This window comes from Candoia aspera, chromosome 11 (assembly GCF_035149785.1).
Source record: "Candoia aspera isolate rCanAsp1 chromosome 11, rCanAsp1.hap2, whole genome shotgun sequence".
NCBI classification, from domain to species: Eukaryota; Metazoa; Chordata; class Lepidosauria; order Squamata; family Boidae; genus Candoia; species Candoia aspera.
In genome coordinates this window covers 5,779,296-5,796,215 of record NC_086163.1, presented here as the reverse complement: position 1 = coordinate 5,796,215, position 16,920 = coordinate 5,779,296, and the positions used below count along the sequence as shown (strand labels likewise).

At 44.4% G+C, this 16,920-nt stretch overlaps 1 protein-coding gene across 2 annotated transcripts in view; it reads right to left on the bottom strand.

The window, feature by feature from the left end:
• The window catches only part of GNAO1 (G protein subunit alpha o1), a 199,594-nt gene that overhangs the window by 49,602 nt on the left and 133,072 nt on the right, over window positions 1–16,920 (bottom strand). For both annotated transcript variants that reach the window (XM_063313157.1, XM_063313156.1), the window contains exon 4: window positions 12,667–12,827. In XM_063313157.1, coding sequence (XP_063169227.1) covers window positions 12,667–12,827 — 161 coding nt within the window. The remainder of the gene's footprint in view (window positions 1–12,666; window positions 12,828–16,920) is intronic.

Here is a 16,920-nt window from a genome sequence, read left to right as displayed (position 1 = left end):
AAAGGGTCATTTTACCATGTATGATGGCCATGGGACAAAATAGCGCTTTTTAAAGCAGAAAACCTTCAGTGAAATTACAGGTGGTGTCTGCCAGAGATCACTTCTGTGCAGGATGGTCTTCCTGCCTGAATATATGACTATCCTTGCAATCTGATGGTGTGGTGAATTTCGGCGGTGCCGCTGGTTCTCAGGAAGGAAAGAGCACATTCCAAGGAGGTGGAGGAGGCACAGTCTGGGGGGCAATGGTGAGAAAATGAAGAGGTTCAGGGTAGCCCTGCCCTACAGCCTTCCCACATTATTTCCTCCTGTTTAGGCAAAGCAGCTTGAGTCTGGCAAGACTCTTTCTATATGGTGTGAGCAAATAAAGAACTGGAGTTTGAATGGACGGACTCTTTGTTGTTCTTGGGCTGAGCCTGACAGATGGCCTGGATGACACTCACTGCTTGACCAGGCAGAGCTGTCAGCTAGCTGTGTTACACTGCATGAACATATGGTGCTCAACATCACAACGTACCTTATCCCAATGTCAACACAAAAGCAATGGAATTCTGAAATTGTAATTTTGAAACATTCGGAGATCTGAAATTCTGTAACTCCTTTTAAAAATCTTTCAGCAGGGGACTGCAAGGTAATCAGATACCACAGCAGTGCAAGTTGACCCATGTTTTCCCAAACCATCTCTACTGTGTGGTGGTAAAAGGTATCCCCCTCCCCCCCATGCATGTCAGCTGCATTCACTACCAAACCTATGAGATGCCCAGAACGGGGGGCATGAGCTGCTTAAAATGTCCTTGTAAGAAAAAAATTCACATCAAGCTGAAGTGACCCTGAGCGGCAACAGGGAGAAGTCAGGAATCTGTGACCCAGTAAGCCAACTTATTTCTATTCACCAACCGTATCTCAGAGATAGTATAGCTAGCATGCTGACCTAGTTGGAAGGGATAAATAATAAGAAGGTCACCTGGATGGGTTTATCAAAAGCATGCCAACATCATGCTGGAATTGCCATGGTGTCTGGCTTTTTCCTTTGTCTTGTCTTTGCCCTGTAGCAGGCCAAAGGGATTTAAACACTGGTTCTGCTTTTGATCAGGGTTGCTCAGCTGCCTTGGGAGCCCAGTGTATGCTGTTTATTGATTGCATACTAATAAAATAATGTTGTATCTTCAAAGTAATTTGGTTGCTTTAGGTGAGCCAGATCTGGGCCCCAAGGATTGTCTCCTCTACTTCTTCTGAACAAGCGAGGTCACCCCTTGGAGATCCTTCCTGATCTCCAAGGGGTAACCTCGCTTGTTCAGAAGAAGTAGAGGAGACAATCCTTGGGGCCCAGATCTCCGTTGTTCTTGGATGATCAGAGGGCTGTTAAGTCCATGACTGTCCTTCCTGGGGAAGACAGATCTAGCTGTAGTGCTCCAGAACCTCCACCATTTCCTATTTAGAGTACCGTGATTTGGTCACCCTTGGCAAATGCTGGAAACTTCAGCTACTGCAAAACGGGGCAGTCCAAATGCACTTGAGAGACCCGTGACCAGTTCTGAATGAAGGACATTCCTCTGCACGAACCTGCTAAGTCAGGGGGTGCACAAGACACCCACACCTCCAAGAAATGCAGCATGAGCCAGAGGGACGTCGGCCTCGGGTTTGCTTTTAAATACTGCACTTTTAAACAAAGTATCTCATTTTAAGAGCAAGCCGAACAGCAACGTAGAAATACTTCTAAGAAAGAAAAAATTGGAACGTGCCCAGATTTTAGCGGAACAGGCTTTCTCTTATGCCACATCCACCCTTGTCTTCCTCTCTTCATTTTTCTCTTTACTCATTTTTGCTCTCTCCCATAATTTCAGGCTGCATATTATGTCAGAAAGGGTTCTCCCATTTTCTCCCTTTCCCTCTTTTCTCTCTTTGCCTTTTCTTTTTGCAATTCCCACCTTCCTTTGCTGGGAAGACAAAGCACCCCTGGCAACCATCTCCCTAAAAATGACACCCCCCCCACCCTTTACAGGAGACTTGCACTCATTAGCAATTTTCTGCAGAATAAAAGATTTGAATGGGCTTCTCTGCTAGAGAGAGGAAAGACTGGCCAGACAGCTTCATTGGTTATTCTAGCTCGCTAAAGGGAAAGAGGATATGGCTGCCTTGCAAAGCTGGACCTGCTTAAGCTTCTCTAAATGCTGGAAATACCAACAATAAGAGGCCCTTGAAGATGTTTGGGACTGCATACAGATGAGAGGTTTTTAAAGCTGTGAAGTTGGCAAGGGTTGGGGAGGGGAGGCAGATCCCTCATCAAGCCGCAAGTCAACAGAAAGGGGATGGTGCTACTGCCAGACAGCCCTTGCTCTTCACGTGGAAAGGCCGAGTATGCATTTATATAATAAAGAAATAATACACAAGGGGGCATCCTCCCTCCCAAGACGAAACAGAAAGCAAAACACGTCAAGCCGGGTCATGAATGCTTTGCAAAAGGCCAGGAGGATGCGGGATGGATGTGCCTCCAGGAGAAGTGTGTTTCAAAGTGCAGGAGCTGCTGTTGAGAAGGCCTGCCTCCTGACCCACTCCTCAGTAGGTCTCAGGAAGGGGGGCCCCTCAGGAGGCCCTCAGGAGGCCCTCCCTAGACATTTGGATAGATGGGTGAAGACACACTTGGTGGGGTGGTTCCTGATACATCCCAGTGTTCTACTGCATAGGGTTTTGCAGGTGATAATCAACCCTTTGAACTGGGCCTGCGGCAACCTCAAAATTGATTTCAATCTAATTTAGTGGGGTTGGCCCACTCACAATCTGGCTACTGGATTCTGTACCAGCAGCAGCTTCTGAGTTGTCTTCAGAGACAGCCCCACATAGAGTGCCTTGGAGTAGCTGAAGCCAGTGGTGATCAGGGCATCAGTTACCATCACAGGGTGTCCTGATTCAGGGACAGCCATAACTGGCACACCGGCTGAAGTTGGGCTCAAGGCCTCCTGACCACAGTCTCCACGTACTCAAGCAGGAGCCATGAGTCCAGAAGGACATCTAAGCCATGGCCCAACTCGTCAAGAATGACTATTGAGACTAATGTTGCCAAATCCCCTAGACATTTACAAATGAGCAGCAACTCCATTATGGTAGGGTTTGATCTGAGGTTGTTTCTCCCCTTTCCATTCTAACAGCCTCCAAGTACCAATTCAGGACTTCTACAGCACATCTGGCTGTAGTGTGCCAGTCTATAACTGAATGACATCAGGTACTGATGATACCTTACCATAAAGTGACATATGACTTCCCTCAGTGGCTTCATATAGATGCTAAATAATAGAGAAGAAAGTACCAAGGCCTGTAATACTCCACATTGGAGCAACCAAGGGCTCAAGTTCTCAGCCCCCCAACTATCAACTGGAACTCTATCTAGCTAGGAGCAGAATCCCCACCCTCAACCATGATGGGTAGTCCAAAGGGATGCTGTACACTTCTTCAGGCTCCACAAGTCTAGAAGAGTCCTTTTTCAACTCCTAAGATGCTACCTCGGTTACCACATTGGGCTCTGTCTAGCTGGCATCAAGATCAAAGCAGAAACAGGAGACTTCATCTGCAAGGAACCCCATCAATTCACCCAGGTGGCCTCTAGGCATCTCGTCTATCCATTCCTAAAGGGTCCAGGTCCTCTATACAAAACTTCCAGGTGGGAATCCTTGGGTGCAACAAGTGCAGATAAGAGTTGACTCCAGTTCTCTTATTGCCACTGCCTTGACTCAAATGTGAACTTGGGCCAATGCTTGGGCATTGTACCCACTTTTGGTTTTGCACCATGTTGCTCCAGGCACCCTTTCATTCATTTAATGTCCTTCAGCTCCTCAGTAAACCAAGAGTTGCTTGGGATCAGCAACTGGAGTGATACACTGTTGGTCAGCCATATCATTTTTCTCTAAGTGTGATATCCACTGCAAATTTAATATTTGACATTCCCATTGTTGCATATCAATTGTTCTGTCTAAATTCTGCATCCATTTAATCATACAGCATTTATCTGGTTTGGTTTCTGAGTCATATTTCAACCAACAGCTTATAAATAGGGCTGAAGAAGGGCTCCGAGGTTTGTTTTCTAAGGTTTTCAAATTAAAATCTCTAAATGTTCTGCCTTCTTTTTTCTTTTTCTATTTTTAGAACAGCACTGCTTGTTTGAAGATATTGAGACCGGTCAGGGGGTTCTAAGCATTCTGAATAGTGAGTCTCAAAGGATTTCATCTTTGCCTTATTGACAATTAAATCTTGCCATCTGTACAATTTATTATTTCTCACTGACCAAATTTCTTTGCATTCTCATCTTCATAAAAATAAATAACAAAGCAAGAGGTGATAAATCTGGGCTTTCCCCCCCCCCCTATTTATCCCATATTTTTAATGCACTGCTTATTGGATGATCTCTTACAAACTGCCTATTTCTGTTTGGGTCAAGCCAAAGGTATCTTTGTAAACCATCTGGAAATCTTTTGCCTTTAACAGAAGTAACCCAGCATTAAGGAAATATGATCCAGCCTGTTATCCAGGTTTGGGAACTGGTCTGATAAGATATGTGAACTTTGGTACTGCCAAACTGCCTCACGCCTTAAATCTTTTAATATCTTCAGTTTAATCCTCAGTCTTTTGTCAAACTGTATCAAATTAGTTATTTATCTCTGCCAGTCATTTAATACTCTATCTTCAATTTTTATTGAAATCATTTGAAGCTGAAAGCTAAGCCTTGGCAGAATGATCATCTTTACTGCTGAGATTCCTCCGAACCAAGACAATTTTAACTTCTTCTATGGAAGACCATCCTAGCAGATGTCCAGGGCATCCAAACTATTGAAAAGTTCAGATTTCTTCACTGAAGGAACCACGATTCAAGATGGCAAAAAATGCATCACTGTCCCAAAACAAAAACAACACCCCCAACCCCAAATCCCCAAAAGCAAAAAACCCACCAAGGAACATTTTGGAAAAAAAAAATCAGTGATGTTGGTCCACCAGAAGAAAAAAACCATTGGTGGGAAATAAGGATCAACCAAAATGACATAAAAGGTTATGGAAGCTCTAAAGTTCTCCAGAACTTTTCATCCAGCAAGCTGAAGAATTATTCCAAATGGGGTACAAAAGTGGAGAAGAAACAAGCCAGATTTTAGGCATGTGATTGGTGGCTTAAAGTCAGTCTCAAGATGGTAACTGTAAACCCAAAGCCTTCTATAGTAATTGTTTTGGGGATGGACTGTCCCTAAAATTCAGGGACAAAGGATCATGACCATAATCCAGGGTTTGGAAAAATATATTATCCTACTTAGCTTTTGGTCAGTTTCCCAAATGGAAGTTAAAAGAGGACATACATTTGCAGAAAGCCCGCTGGGTGACCTTGGGCCAGTCCCTCTTTCTCAGCCCAACCCACCTCACAGGGTTGCTGTTGTGGGGAAAATAGGAGGAGGAAGGAGTATCAGGTATGTTCACTGCCTTGAGTTATTTATAAAAATAATAAAGGCGGATAGAAAATAAATAAATAAAATAAATACATTTGCAGAACCTGTGAATTTACATGTATAGATGCAAGCTACCTACAAATTCTGGATCTGGGATTTCACTGGTCCTGGCTTGCTGTCCAAAAGATAGTATTTCATATTTGAAACTAAATCTCTGTTCATGAGACCTTTGGCTTCTACCAATACGGAGAGGCCGATGGTTTCAGAGGGATTCCTCCTATGTAAGAGTAGATGATTATGTGGGTTTAGGATTCCTCAGCATAAGAATATTTTATTATGTAATGTTATTTATTGTTTGGCTGGTTTGATCTTGTTTGCGTGTGGTGGGATTATAAACCACCAGAGTTGACTGATGATTGAAGGGGCATTTCAGCCAGGTAAAATAAACAAATAAATAAATATTCTTCTTTTGAAAAGACAGTTTTCTGTTTGAAGAACTGTCCAGTTCAGGTCTGGTTTCAAGACAGCATCTAGTACAATGAGTTTGGTTGTGATTTTTTTAAAAATTCCATAAAGAAATAGGCATCAGCAAATCCCTTGCTCCCTTTAAAAAAAAATCATCAAACCAAAACCAAACCTCAAATCCTCTCATTTTTATTGTCAGGCAGTCTCTTCTTGATTTTGCTGAATGTTTAGATCAGTGTTTCTCAACCTTGGCAGTTTGAAGATGTATAGACTTCAACTCCCAGAACTCCCTGACCAGGGAATTCTGGGATTTGAAGTCCACACATCTTCAAACTGCCAAGGTTGAGAAACATTGGTTTAGATTATCCCAGTTTAATAATGTATAGATCTACTTGCAGATCTGTCACGTTGCATTGATTTCTTAACAAATGCTATTAATTATTAGTAATTATGCTTTCCTGAGATCCTTGGGATCTCTGCTGCCCATCGCTCTTATTCTGCAGGGGTACATGATATCCATGTGGCCTAGACGCCTTCCCACCCCAATCATGATTTGCATTTGGAATTTTGCGAAGGGAAAATATTGTTTCCTTGGGACAATGTGGTGACATCATTATTTGGTTCCTGGGACTTTGCAATCCTGATAATGAAGTGTCTCTGTGCTTTGGTGCTGCAGAGCAGATAAAAAAGCCAAAAGTGCCTTTTTCATTCATGTGAGCTCATTTTCCCAGAAAGAGTAATGAAAATAGCAGGCCTAGAATTTCTGGTTTAGAATTTATATACTGTCTGCTAGGGGACTAATTTACAAAACCAAACAGTTGAGGCACTGAATGGGAATGACATTCACAGTTGTGTGAATGTTGTTAGGACATATAAAAAAGGAAGGATTTCATCCTGAGAAGCACATTTTTTCCTTTCAAAACTAAATAAGCAAAACAAGTTCCTAGTCCTTATGGATAAGAACATCTCTTTTAAGGGATGTGAGACAGAGTCTGGTCCCCTTTCAGAAAACTACAGAGAGATCACTGAAACTGGTTTCTGGTTTTGAAATACTAATTTGATCTGATTGTTCCAGCCTATGATTAATAAGGCATGCATTAATTAAGCCAAAAGAGATGGTGGGAAAAAAAAGAAATTTGCACCATTGCTTTTGGCATGCAAGTTGCACTAATTTGTTTTCCAGCTGTGAGTTGTACATTTTATATGCATTTCATATTGCAATCTTCCTTAACCAAAACCTCCCCTTGTTTTAACCATTGGTGGTGCGTGCATGTTGAGAGAAAGAAAGATGGGAGCTGAATCAATATCTGGAAGGCACCATTGTGCAAATTTGTCAACTTCTAGATGCCCCTTTAAACAAGGTCAAAAACGCACTCAGTGGGAAGTGCTCATTTCCCAAAACCATGTTCTCTAATGCACCTAATGGCCGGTGCATTACAACCTAAGTGAGTTTTGATCTTAGGAGGAAGCCCTAATGAAATCTCATCTGTATTTGTGGTGAAAACTTTAGAATCTGTTCTTAGCTGCTGCGTGAACCTGGGTCTAATTGTGGAGTCCTTGGTGCTCTCTGAGCTTGGTGCTTTGCCTGCAGACGTTTCATGACTCAACTAGGCAACATCTTCAGTGCAAGCTGCTACATACAAACAGGAGCAAACCCCACACTCCCTCGCACTGATGATGTTCCCTAGTTGGGCCGTGAAACGTCTGCAAGCAAACTGCCAAGCTCAGAGAGCACCAAGGACTGCACAGTTCAACCCTGTGCTACGGAGATTCTCTTCTATTAGAATTTAAAACATCTACAACATTGGGTTGTAAACTGTTTGACCCTTGGTCTCACAACACATGGACAGACTCAGCCATACTTTCAACTGGGAAATGGTGAGCATCCTAGACCAAGCTAAATCCAAAAAGGCTAGGGAATTCCGGGAAGCCTGGCACTCAGACAAATCAGCCAGCAACAGACACATAGAGGTAAACCACATTTACACGCCTTCAAAAGAGACAAGAAAAAGGCTAAGAAGGAAACAAAAAGACCAGAGCACATCCCCTCCAGCGGCCAACACCCAGATAAGCAGGGATTAACACCAGGCAAACAATCAAGCAGAAAATAATATCTTAATCAAGGAACCACCAAGGAGAAACCACTCCCCCACCAATACTGGCAGGGCAAGCTATGGTGTATAAACAGGTAGCAAACCCCACACTCCCTTGCACTGATGATGTTCCCTAGTTGGGCCATGAAACGTCTGCAATCCAACAACCAAGCTCAGAGAGCATCAAGGACTCCACAGTTCAACCCAGAGCTCCAGAGATTCTCTTCTATTGGAATGGGTCTAATTCTATTTCCACTGGAGGCACTGGGAAGCCCATAAGCAACCACAGCCCCATGGTCACGAATCCCAAAAGCTGGAGTTAAGAACATTGCCTTGAATCACCAACAATCCGATCATTCCTGCCTTAGTGAATTTACTTAAACTGAGAGTTATCACTGAGATGTGCATTTCCATCATCTCCGCGGTTGTCATTTATGGAAGCAGGAAGCAATGTGCCATCATGCTCTAGGAAAATCACCTCAAATGGCAATGACTGCTGTAAGTGAGGTGTGCATTTTTCATTGATTTTGAACATCCCAAATTTGTTTTCCTCCTTCTTTTTAAAAAGATCCCTCTCGCTCCACATACCATACAGGTAGTCCTTGCTTAATGACTGCCCTGTTTAGCGACCATCCAAAGTTACGATGGCGCTGGAAAAGTAACTTTACAACTGGTCCTCACACTTATGACCGTCGCAGTGTCGTGCAGTCACATGATCACCATTTATGCACTTCACAGCTTCTGGCAAACAGAGTCAATAGGGAAGCCGGCAGTAAATTGCAAGTCATGGTCATGTGATGTCTCACTCAATGACTGCGGGTGATTTGCTTAATGATGGAAGCGGAAGTGAGGTTGTAAGCCCATCATGGTCATGTGATGTTTCCCTTAGTGACCATGTCACTTAGCAATGGAGTTGCCGATCCCAACTGTAGTCGCTAAGCGAGGACTACCTGTACATTCTTGAACCTCTGGCACATCACTCCTTTATCTCCTCACTTTTTCCTTTTTGCAGCTGAACTTATAAAAGAGGCAGGGCGAACAAGGCACCTGTCACCTTGCCTGCTGCAGGTGCTGCTGGTCACTGATCATCCTGGCTAGGCCTGATGGAAGTTGTAGTCCCAACTATCTGTTAGAGAGCAACTTGTCTGTCCCTGCTACAGCTCATCCTGTTTGTTTGTTTTTCCTGCTCTTGCGTGTTCTCTCGTCTTCTTTGTTTTCAGCTTGATAATGTGGACCTTGATGGATTGTGGGGAAGCGATGGCTCATGTTTTCATCTCCCTTTAAGGTTTGTTAATTGCTGTTTCTTTTTAGCTGTTACTGGATCAGTGCCTTCCCAGGCAAGGATGACTCTTGGCTGAAACAAAGCAGAGACCTCCTGCAGATCTTACCTCGGTGTGGTGTGTGAGCTGTCTGTGGCCCACTTGCTAGCAGAGCAGCAAAAGTGCAATCATTACAGTCACATGGCAAGGTAGTAACAGCCACTGTTATTGTTTTTTTTTTCCCAGCTGCATACTCTGCTTTCTTGCACTCACTCTCCTTCTTTTTACTCAGGTGCAATTGAGCTGAAAAAGAACACTGAATAGCAGAGTGCTGAGGAGGTTTGTTTTGCAAATTACCCGTAATGGTAAAATGGCTGGCTGGTTTGATCCCACTTTGCCAGAGGAAAATGGAAGGGCTGTCTGGAGAATGGAGAGAATTTTGACACATTCCAAAATTAAAAGCTTAATCACAGAAATATCAAAGTACCTCCCTACCTGCCACCATCTATCATATCAGATCCAAATCATCTCAGTATGATATACTTCTAAGTGTGCGCACCTAGGCTTGATTGCTTTTTCAGATTCAGAATCCTTGCTTTCATCTATCCAGCCCGCCTTCCTGCAGCAGATGGCAGCAGAATATGTAACCTGCCAAAGGATCCGAGACAGGATCATTCATATCAGTTGCTGAGATTCTGTAGGGTTCATCAGCAAGAATGGATCTTCGAGGCCATTGATTCGTGTTAGAATGCTTCCCACATTTAAATACGGGCAGAAGGGTCAAAACAGCAGAAGGAGCATCATGCAACCTGTGTCCTTCTCCTACATGAGTAGTACATGTTGCATGGACAAAAGGGGCGGAGCTTGCATTGCACTGATGCAACACTGCTTTTATCTTTTGCTCCCCCCTCGCCCCTGGCCTCTTGTGGACCTTCCAAGTACAGATGTCCCCCAAGGTTGCAACATTATGGATCTGGCAATATTTCAACCCCTTATAATTCTATTAATCATCAGGAAATATCCGGCGAGAAACCGTCTTGTGTTGAGTCAACCGTCTACACTAGAGGCCTGCGATCCATCTCTTGAAGGCTTGGGATATGCTTCTTGAACACCTCTTACCACATGGTCACTTTTAGTGAAACAGAAAGGGGAAATAAATACCAAACTAGATACTAGTTATGTTAATTGTATGTAAGCGTAATTAAATTTGAGTGAAATGAAATGAAATGAAATTCTGTTCTCCTGACCGCACCCTCTCTTTTGCAGAGCATGGTCCTGGGGTGCTACTCATAAGCTAAGGGCGGTCCTTGGACACTTCTCATCTGTGCTGGTCTCCAGCAGCCCTCCAACACAACCTGCCGATGGTAGAAACTGAATCTGGGAATTTCTTCATGCAGAACCTGTACCCTCTGCTCCTAACCGTTAGCTTTGCCCTCAGCCAGTGCTTAGAATCTCTTTAGAGTTTGCTTTTGCTGTGACCCAGACCTGATTTATACCTGGCGAAATGCATGCTTCTCTTTTCTCCCCATTGTTCACTGTTAATGCAGACAACTGTCTAAATACAATGACTGGTTCCTAAATGCACGGGACGATTGGGCCCTTTATCTCAGAGATACGGACCTTAAGCGGACATAATCCTGCCCAGTCCTCCAAACTTCTACAGGCATTGCCAGCGTTGGTTGGCTTCATTTTTGCCTCTCTTCCTTCTTGCATGTTTACCAGGGTAGCAATTGCTGGTTTATCTGATGCCCACCTTCTCAATGGGTTTAAATTACCCAATATCCGGATCTTTCCATGCAGAGGGAAGGTGGTAAGAGGCTCCCCTATTTCATCCTGCATGACATGCTTTCCTTCCTCAATGTGAGACCCAGGGAGTGACTCCCCCCGCCCCCCACCCTGGCAGCTTCCTGTGCAGAGAAATGGAAAAAGTGAAGATGGGGCTTAACTCGGCAAAGCCTTGCCCTGAAAGTGGTCTATTAAGTTCTGCCCCTATTATCTCATGGATTGCTGGAGCAAGAGGTGGTCTTATTCTGGTTTGGTTGCTATTGGTGGACTTTCCTCTGATGAAGTTTCTGAAGCTCACAAAAGCCTGCCACTCGCCAAGCTTGCTGAACCAAATATTGCCTGAAAAACATCCAAATCCAATCACCACACTGGTCAAGCTTATAAAGCAAAGGTACATGACTACACAACTTTTTCCGGATCAAGAGCTACACCTGGCCTTTGAACGATGTGCGTGGATCTCTTCCCCTAAGAATCAGGTGGGCCAGGAGAAAATCTAAACTTGATCTGAGATGGCTTACACTTACATTTAATTATAATTAGATGTCATTAATATGATTCTTCTCCACATCCTTGTACAATTTTGTAACAACTGTTGGAGATTTCCAGGGGCTGTACCCAAGACTTTTGGGAGCCTCATGAGATTTGGGGGGCTCACATTGTGCTTCTCCTCCATACAAATGTCCAATCCAAATATTTCAGTCTACCTACAGTATACATATGTCTGCCTCCCATCTGCATATGGTAAAATATGCACAATGTTTGCATATTTGCATTGATTTTTTTTTTGCCCCTGATTCATTTAGCCCAATGGGGCTGTATTCACACAACAGGTTTACCCAGGATAGTTACAACCTGAGACTTGTATTTACCCCACTCGTTAAACTTGATTAGGTCTTTTTGGGCTTGCCATGTTGTGTGAGGCCAGTCTGATCATTTAGTTTATGGTCGAGTGCCTTATGCAAACTAAGAAAATCAGGACAGGGATCGTGGTGTTCCACTCTTGCCCTGAACCCAACAAAATCCATCCACCTGCAACCAGTATGAAAAACTGTAATGGTTTGTAAGAATGTCCTTGAGAGACAGGAGGAGGAAGAGGACCCTCAAACTAGGCAATGGGCAGATAAGAGGCAGCTGAGCCCACAGAAGGAATGAGGGTGTGGCAAAAGTCGCAGAAGGGACCCTCCTTAGTTTCTTGGACTGTAAAGTCGGGTGGGGGGGAGATGTACTTTCAGACTTTCAAGATTCTGTTACTGTGACCTTACAATAAAGGTAGTGTTAGTACTTATGGTTGGTGCTTCTTGTCTGGGCTACCTTGAAGGGCTGACATCAATCTTGCAAGTCTCAAGGACATTCTCACAGATGATTAAGGTGTAATGGCATGTGGGAATGACCTTGGGAGACAGGAGGAAGAGCCGCAGACTAGACAATGGTCAGGCAAACAGCAGCTGAGTGGGCAGAAGGAATGGGGCCCTGGCAAATGTCGCAGAAGGGACCCTCCCAAGTTTCTTGGACTGTAAAGGTGATGGGGGAGGGATGCAGTCTCAGACTTGCCAGATTCTTTTAAGGTAGCCTTACAAAAAGGCAGAGCTAGGACTCCTGGTTGGTGCTTCTTGTCTGGACTACCTCTGAGGGTTGACAAAAACTCACTATTGAGCTGAGTCATTGAGCTGATATTCTCGGGACCGGTTGAAACATTCTTGGAGACCAGAATCTGCCCAAAGCCTCATCATGGCTGAAAGCAGCTCTGGAGAGAAGGGCTCCGTGTCTTCCATCCGACTCACGACATCGCAGACCATCTTGGCGTCAGCCTAGGAAAGAAAAGAGCAGATGTTTGCACCAACAGAGACGCGGAGGGAGGGAGGGAGAAATCAGCTGAACTGCCTCTCTGGGACCTTCATACTTGCCAGCAGAATCTCACTGAGATGGAATTTAGTTTTGGGAAAAATTTCGTCAGGTTTGGTCATCTCCATCCATTGGCCTTCCTCACTGATGGACTGAACTCCATCAGTTCCTACTTGCCACTTCATGGTTTTCCATCTAGCTTGCACAAATCTTTCTGGTATTCTATCACTCTCGCAAGATATTACGTCTAACAAATTTAAGATGAAAGAGAGAGAGAAAGGGGAGAGAGAGAGAGAAAGAAAGAAGAGAGAAGGGAGAGGAAGAGAGAGAGAGAAAGGAAGGAAGAGAGAGAGAAGAGAGAGAGAGAAAGAAGAAAGAAAGGAGAGAGAGAAAGAAAGAAAGAAAGAAAGAAAGAAAGAAAGAAAGAAAGAAAGAAAGGAGAGAGAAGAGAGAGGGAGAGAGAGAAAGAAAGGAAAGAAGAGATGAGAGAGAGATAGGAGAGAGAAAGAAGAAGAAAGAAAGGGGAGAGAGAGACAAACGAAGGAAGAGAGAGAGAAGAGAGAGAGAAAGAAAAAAGAAAGAAGAAAGGAGAGAGAGAAAGAAACAAAGAGAGAAGAGAGAGAGAGAAGAGAGAGAGAGAAAGGAAGGAAGGAAGAGAGAGAGAAGAGAGAGAGAAAGGAAGGAAGGAAGGAAGGAAGGAAGGAAGGAAGGAAGGAAGGAAGGGAGGGGAGTCCTCAGCACACAGGACAAGTCGTGGCAGCCCCGCCCTGCAGTGGCATCACTGCTCAAGCCCCCACTTTACACGCCTGAGCCATGCCATTGCTGCAGGGCAGGATTTGCACAGTAACATCACTGTACATGCTCAGGGTCTCAGAGAGCACACCTCGGCCTTTGCTTGCCGGCAAGCCACGGGCCAGCTAGCCTCCAACTTGTTTTCTGTTGATGATTGGTTATTACTGGCTGAGAGCAGATTGTTCCCGACGTGGACCTGCTTTTGCCAGAAGAAAGAACTAAAACTGACTTCACTGGCTCTAGTATAGACACCCTCCGAGTGTTACATTTGGGACCTAGAGTGCCAGTCCAATCCTTCTGGACTGGCTCCGGGTATGGGAATTGGGGGCACCGTATTGTAACGGTTCTCTTCTTCAAGGCCAGTTCCGGTCAGTATTGGGGGGGCGGGGGAGGAGAGATAGTTCCCAAGCCCCTCTTTTATGGGGTGCCACATGGCTCTCACCCTGATGGCATTTCAGGAGGCCTTGTAGGCCTGGCTGTTCTCTCAGGCCCCAGAGATGGGTGGGTGGAACTCTGGTTAGATGTCTTCCTCATAGCTTCCTAAGTTTTGATGTCAGTGGTCTGGATTTGCCCTTTGTTTCCCTTAGTGTATTTTTAAAAAATTATCCTATTATCTTTGCATTTGTTTTTTGCATGGTGAGTTGTCCAGAATGGGTCTGGAGTCAAATGGTGCTGAAGTCAAAACAAACAAACAAACAAGGATAAAGCGATGGTGTTTTACTCCTATGAGAACCCAGCCAATATCCACATTTAAAACCTCGCTCTGCAGAGCCACTTAAAATATCAAAATAATTAAAACCAGCAAAAGACAGGATAAAAAAATATTCTAGAAGTATTTGCTTTTCGAGAAACGCTCCTTATTCCACGCGCACATCTGATTGCTAATTGCAGCATTGTCCACCTCTTCCTCCTTTTCCCTTCCCTTCCTTCCCGCATCACTGCAGCTGTCCTTTCCCCTTTCTGGCAAGGCCTGTCTCATATCCTTCTGCTAAGGAAGCTCTTTTCCAGAATACATCAGTTCACTTTCTTGGAACAACAGAAGTGCCCAAGAGTTCCCTGCTCATTAACAAGAGGCTGAACACATACTTTACAGGTAGTCCTCATTTAACAAGCATTTTGTTTAGTGATGGTTCAGACTTACGAAGGTGCTGAAAAAACTGACTGACAACCGGTTCTCACACTCACAACTGTTGCAGCATCCCCATGGTCACATGATCATGGTTTGGGCACTTGGCAATCAGTTCAGATTTAGGACTGTCACAGCATCCTGTGGTTACGCAATCGCCATTTTCAACCTTCCTGGCTGGCTTCTGGCAAGCAAAATCAATGGGGAACTGCATGATTTGCTTAACCACCACGTGGTTCACTTCACACCTGCGGTTATTCGCTTAACAGCCACCGCAAAAAAGATTGTAAAATCTGGTTGGAATCGCTTAATGACCGCTTCACTTAGCAACTGAAATTCCAGTCTCAGTTGTGGTTGTTAAGTGAGGACTACTTGTATGCCTGTCCAGCCAGCCAAAGATGCAGGGCAACCTATTATGGCGCTGCTGCAATTTGAGATAATTACATATTGACAGAAAAACAGTGCAACTGTTTACCATGAGCCTATGGTCAATGTCGCAACCTGTAACTTGCTGATTGAAGCTTCTCCAACAGGTGGCCCTGAATGCTGAATGACTCTGAACAAATGATGCGGGTCTGAGAAAAACCTTGGTGTCCCAGTCGTCTCACCTTCTACTCAGAGGGGATCGGCCCACCCAGTCTCTGTGGAACAACTTTCAGAATCTTGACCTTGATCCCAGATGTGGTACTTCTGGGCACCACCTTGCCACTAATACCACTCTTGGTAGTGACCACACTCTTTGCTCCATGTGATTTTTTTTCTTCTTAAAAAGGATGCTTTTAATTGAAAAAAGTGGGGAACGAGCATGCTGGAAGCAAAATTAAATAAGGCCAAAATGTTGGGTGGCTACATTCCTGTCAGTGTCCTGTCCGGAAGTATGTTCATCTGTTCAGAAAATAAGTAGAAAGAAGAAGAAGCTGGGGCAAGAGAGCAACGTGTGCTGCTAGAGATGGGGGTGGATCACATCACCTTCTTGCAACAGGTGATCTGAGACTATCCACATTGATTATCGGTGGTCATTTCCTGATAGTGCCCATAACTTGCTCTCTAATTCCTTGACCTTTGCTTAGACCTAGTCTCCACACCCAGAAGTTCATCAAACCAAACAGGGCTTAAATTTCAGTGGGACTAAATCAATGTCCTTAGCTTGCTTGCAACTCATTTGCTGGACTAAGCATCCTTTTTCTGCGGCCATTTTGGCTATTTCGATGCTGAATTTCAGGAGTGTGATTGTCCAAAGGGAAAGATTTAACTGCTTTGGGTGGTACCAAATCTGCTTGTCAAATGGAAGGTCCTCCTCTGGATTCCTGCAACTTAATGCCCTCAGCCTCTATAACTCCCAACCAGCGGGGCTGGCTGGTGATGACAAAATCTGATCCCCCTGCATCTGGAAGGCAGGACATTCTGGAAGGTGGCATCATCAGGTTAGAGAAGAACTCCAGACTTGACAGTAATCAACTTTTTAAAAGAAAGATGAATAGCAACAATAACACACACACATAAAAAAGGAACTTTACACCTCACTGAAAGGGCACAGAACTTGGCCCTTCATTATGTCCATTTGTTAGCTGACTTAATAAGCAATTAACTGTCTAAGCAGAGATGTTCTCCCTTTCTTCTGGTCACTCCAGGATGTATCTCAAACTGTGAGTGACCTTAACATCCTTTTTTCCCCTCTCCCTGGGCCCAGCAGGTAAGATTTTGAAATGTGGCATGGCTGGATGTTTCTTCTTTTCGCTTTTCCCTCCAGACTCCGCTCAGCCCTTCTCCCCTCCTGCCCCAAGCCTGCCCAGGTGGTTGGATTCAAATCGCCTACCATGCTTTGCCATCTGTACAAAGGTGCACCATTAAATAAAACAAAACGGCGGGGGTGAGGGGTGGGGGAGGAAGGCTACCATTCCAGCAGCTCCCATCCCACTGGGGTTTTATTTAATGAATACCAAATTGGTATTTTAGAGAGTTAAAAGTAGAGAAGTGGGCCCTTGAGGCAGGGCTGGAGCAAAAAGTTTGCTGAATAGCCTGATCCCGATCCAATCTTACGTTCTTACTTCTCTCTTATTTTCTTTCTTTTCTGCCTCTTTTTCTTCTTTCCCCTTCTTTGCAGGTGCTGCCACTGCACAGTCAACTGTGATCGATAAGCC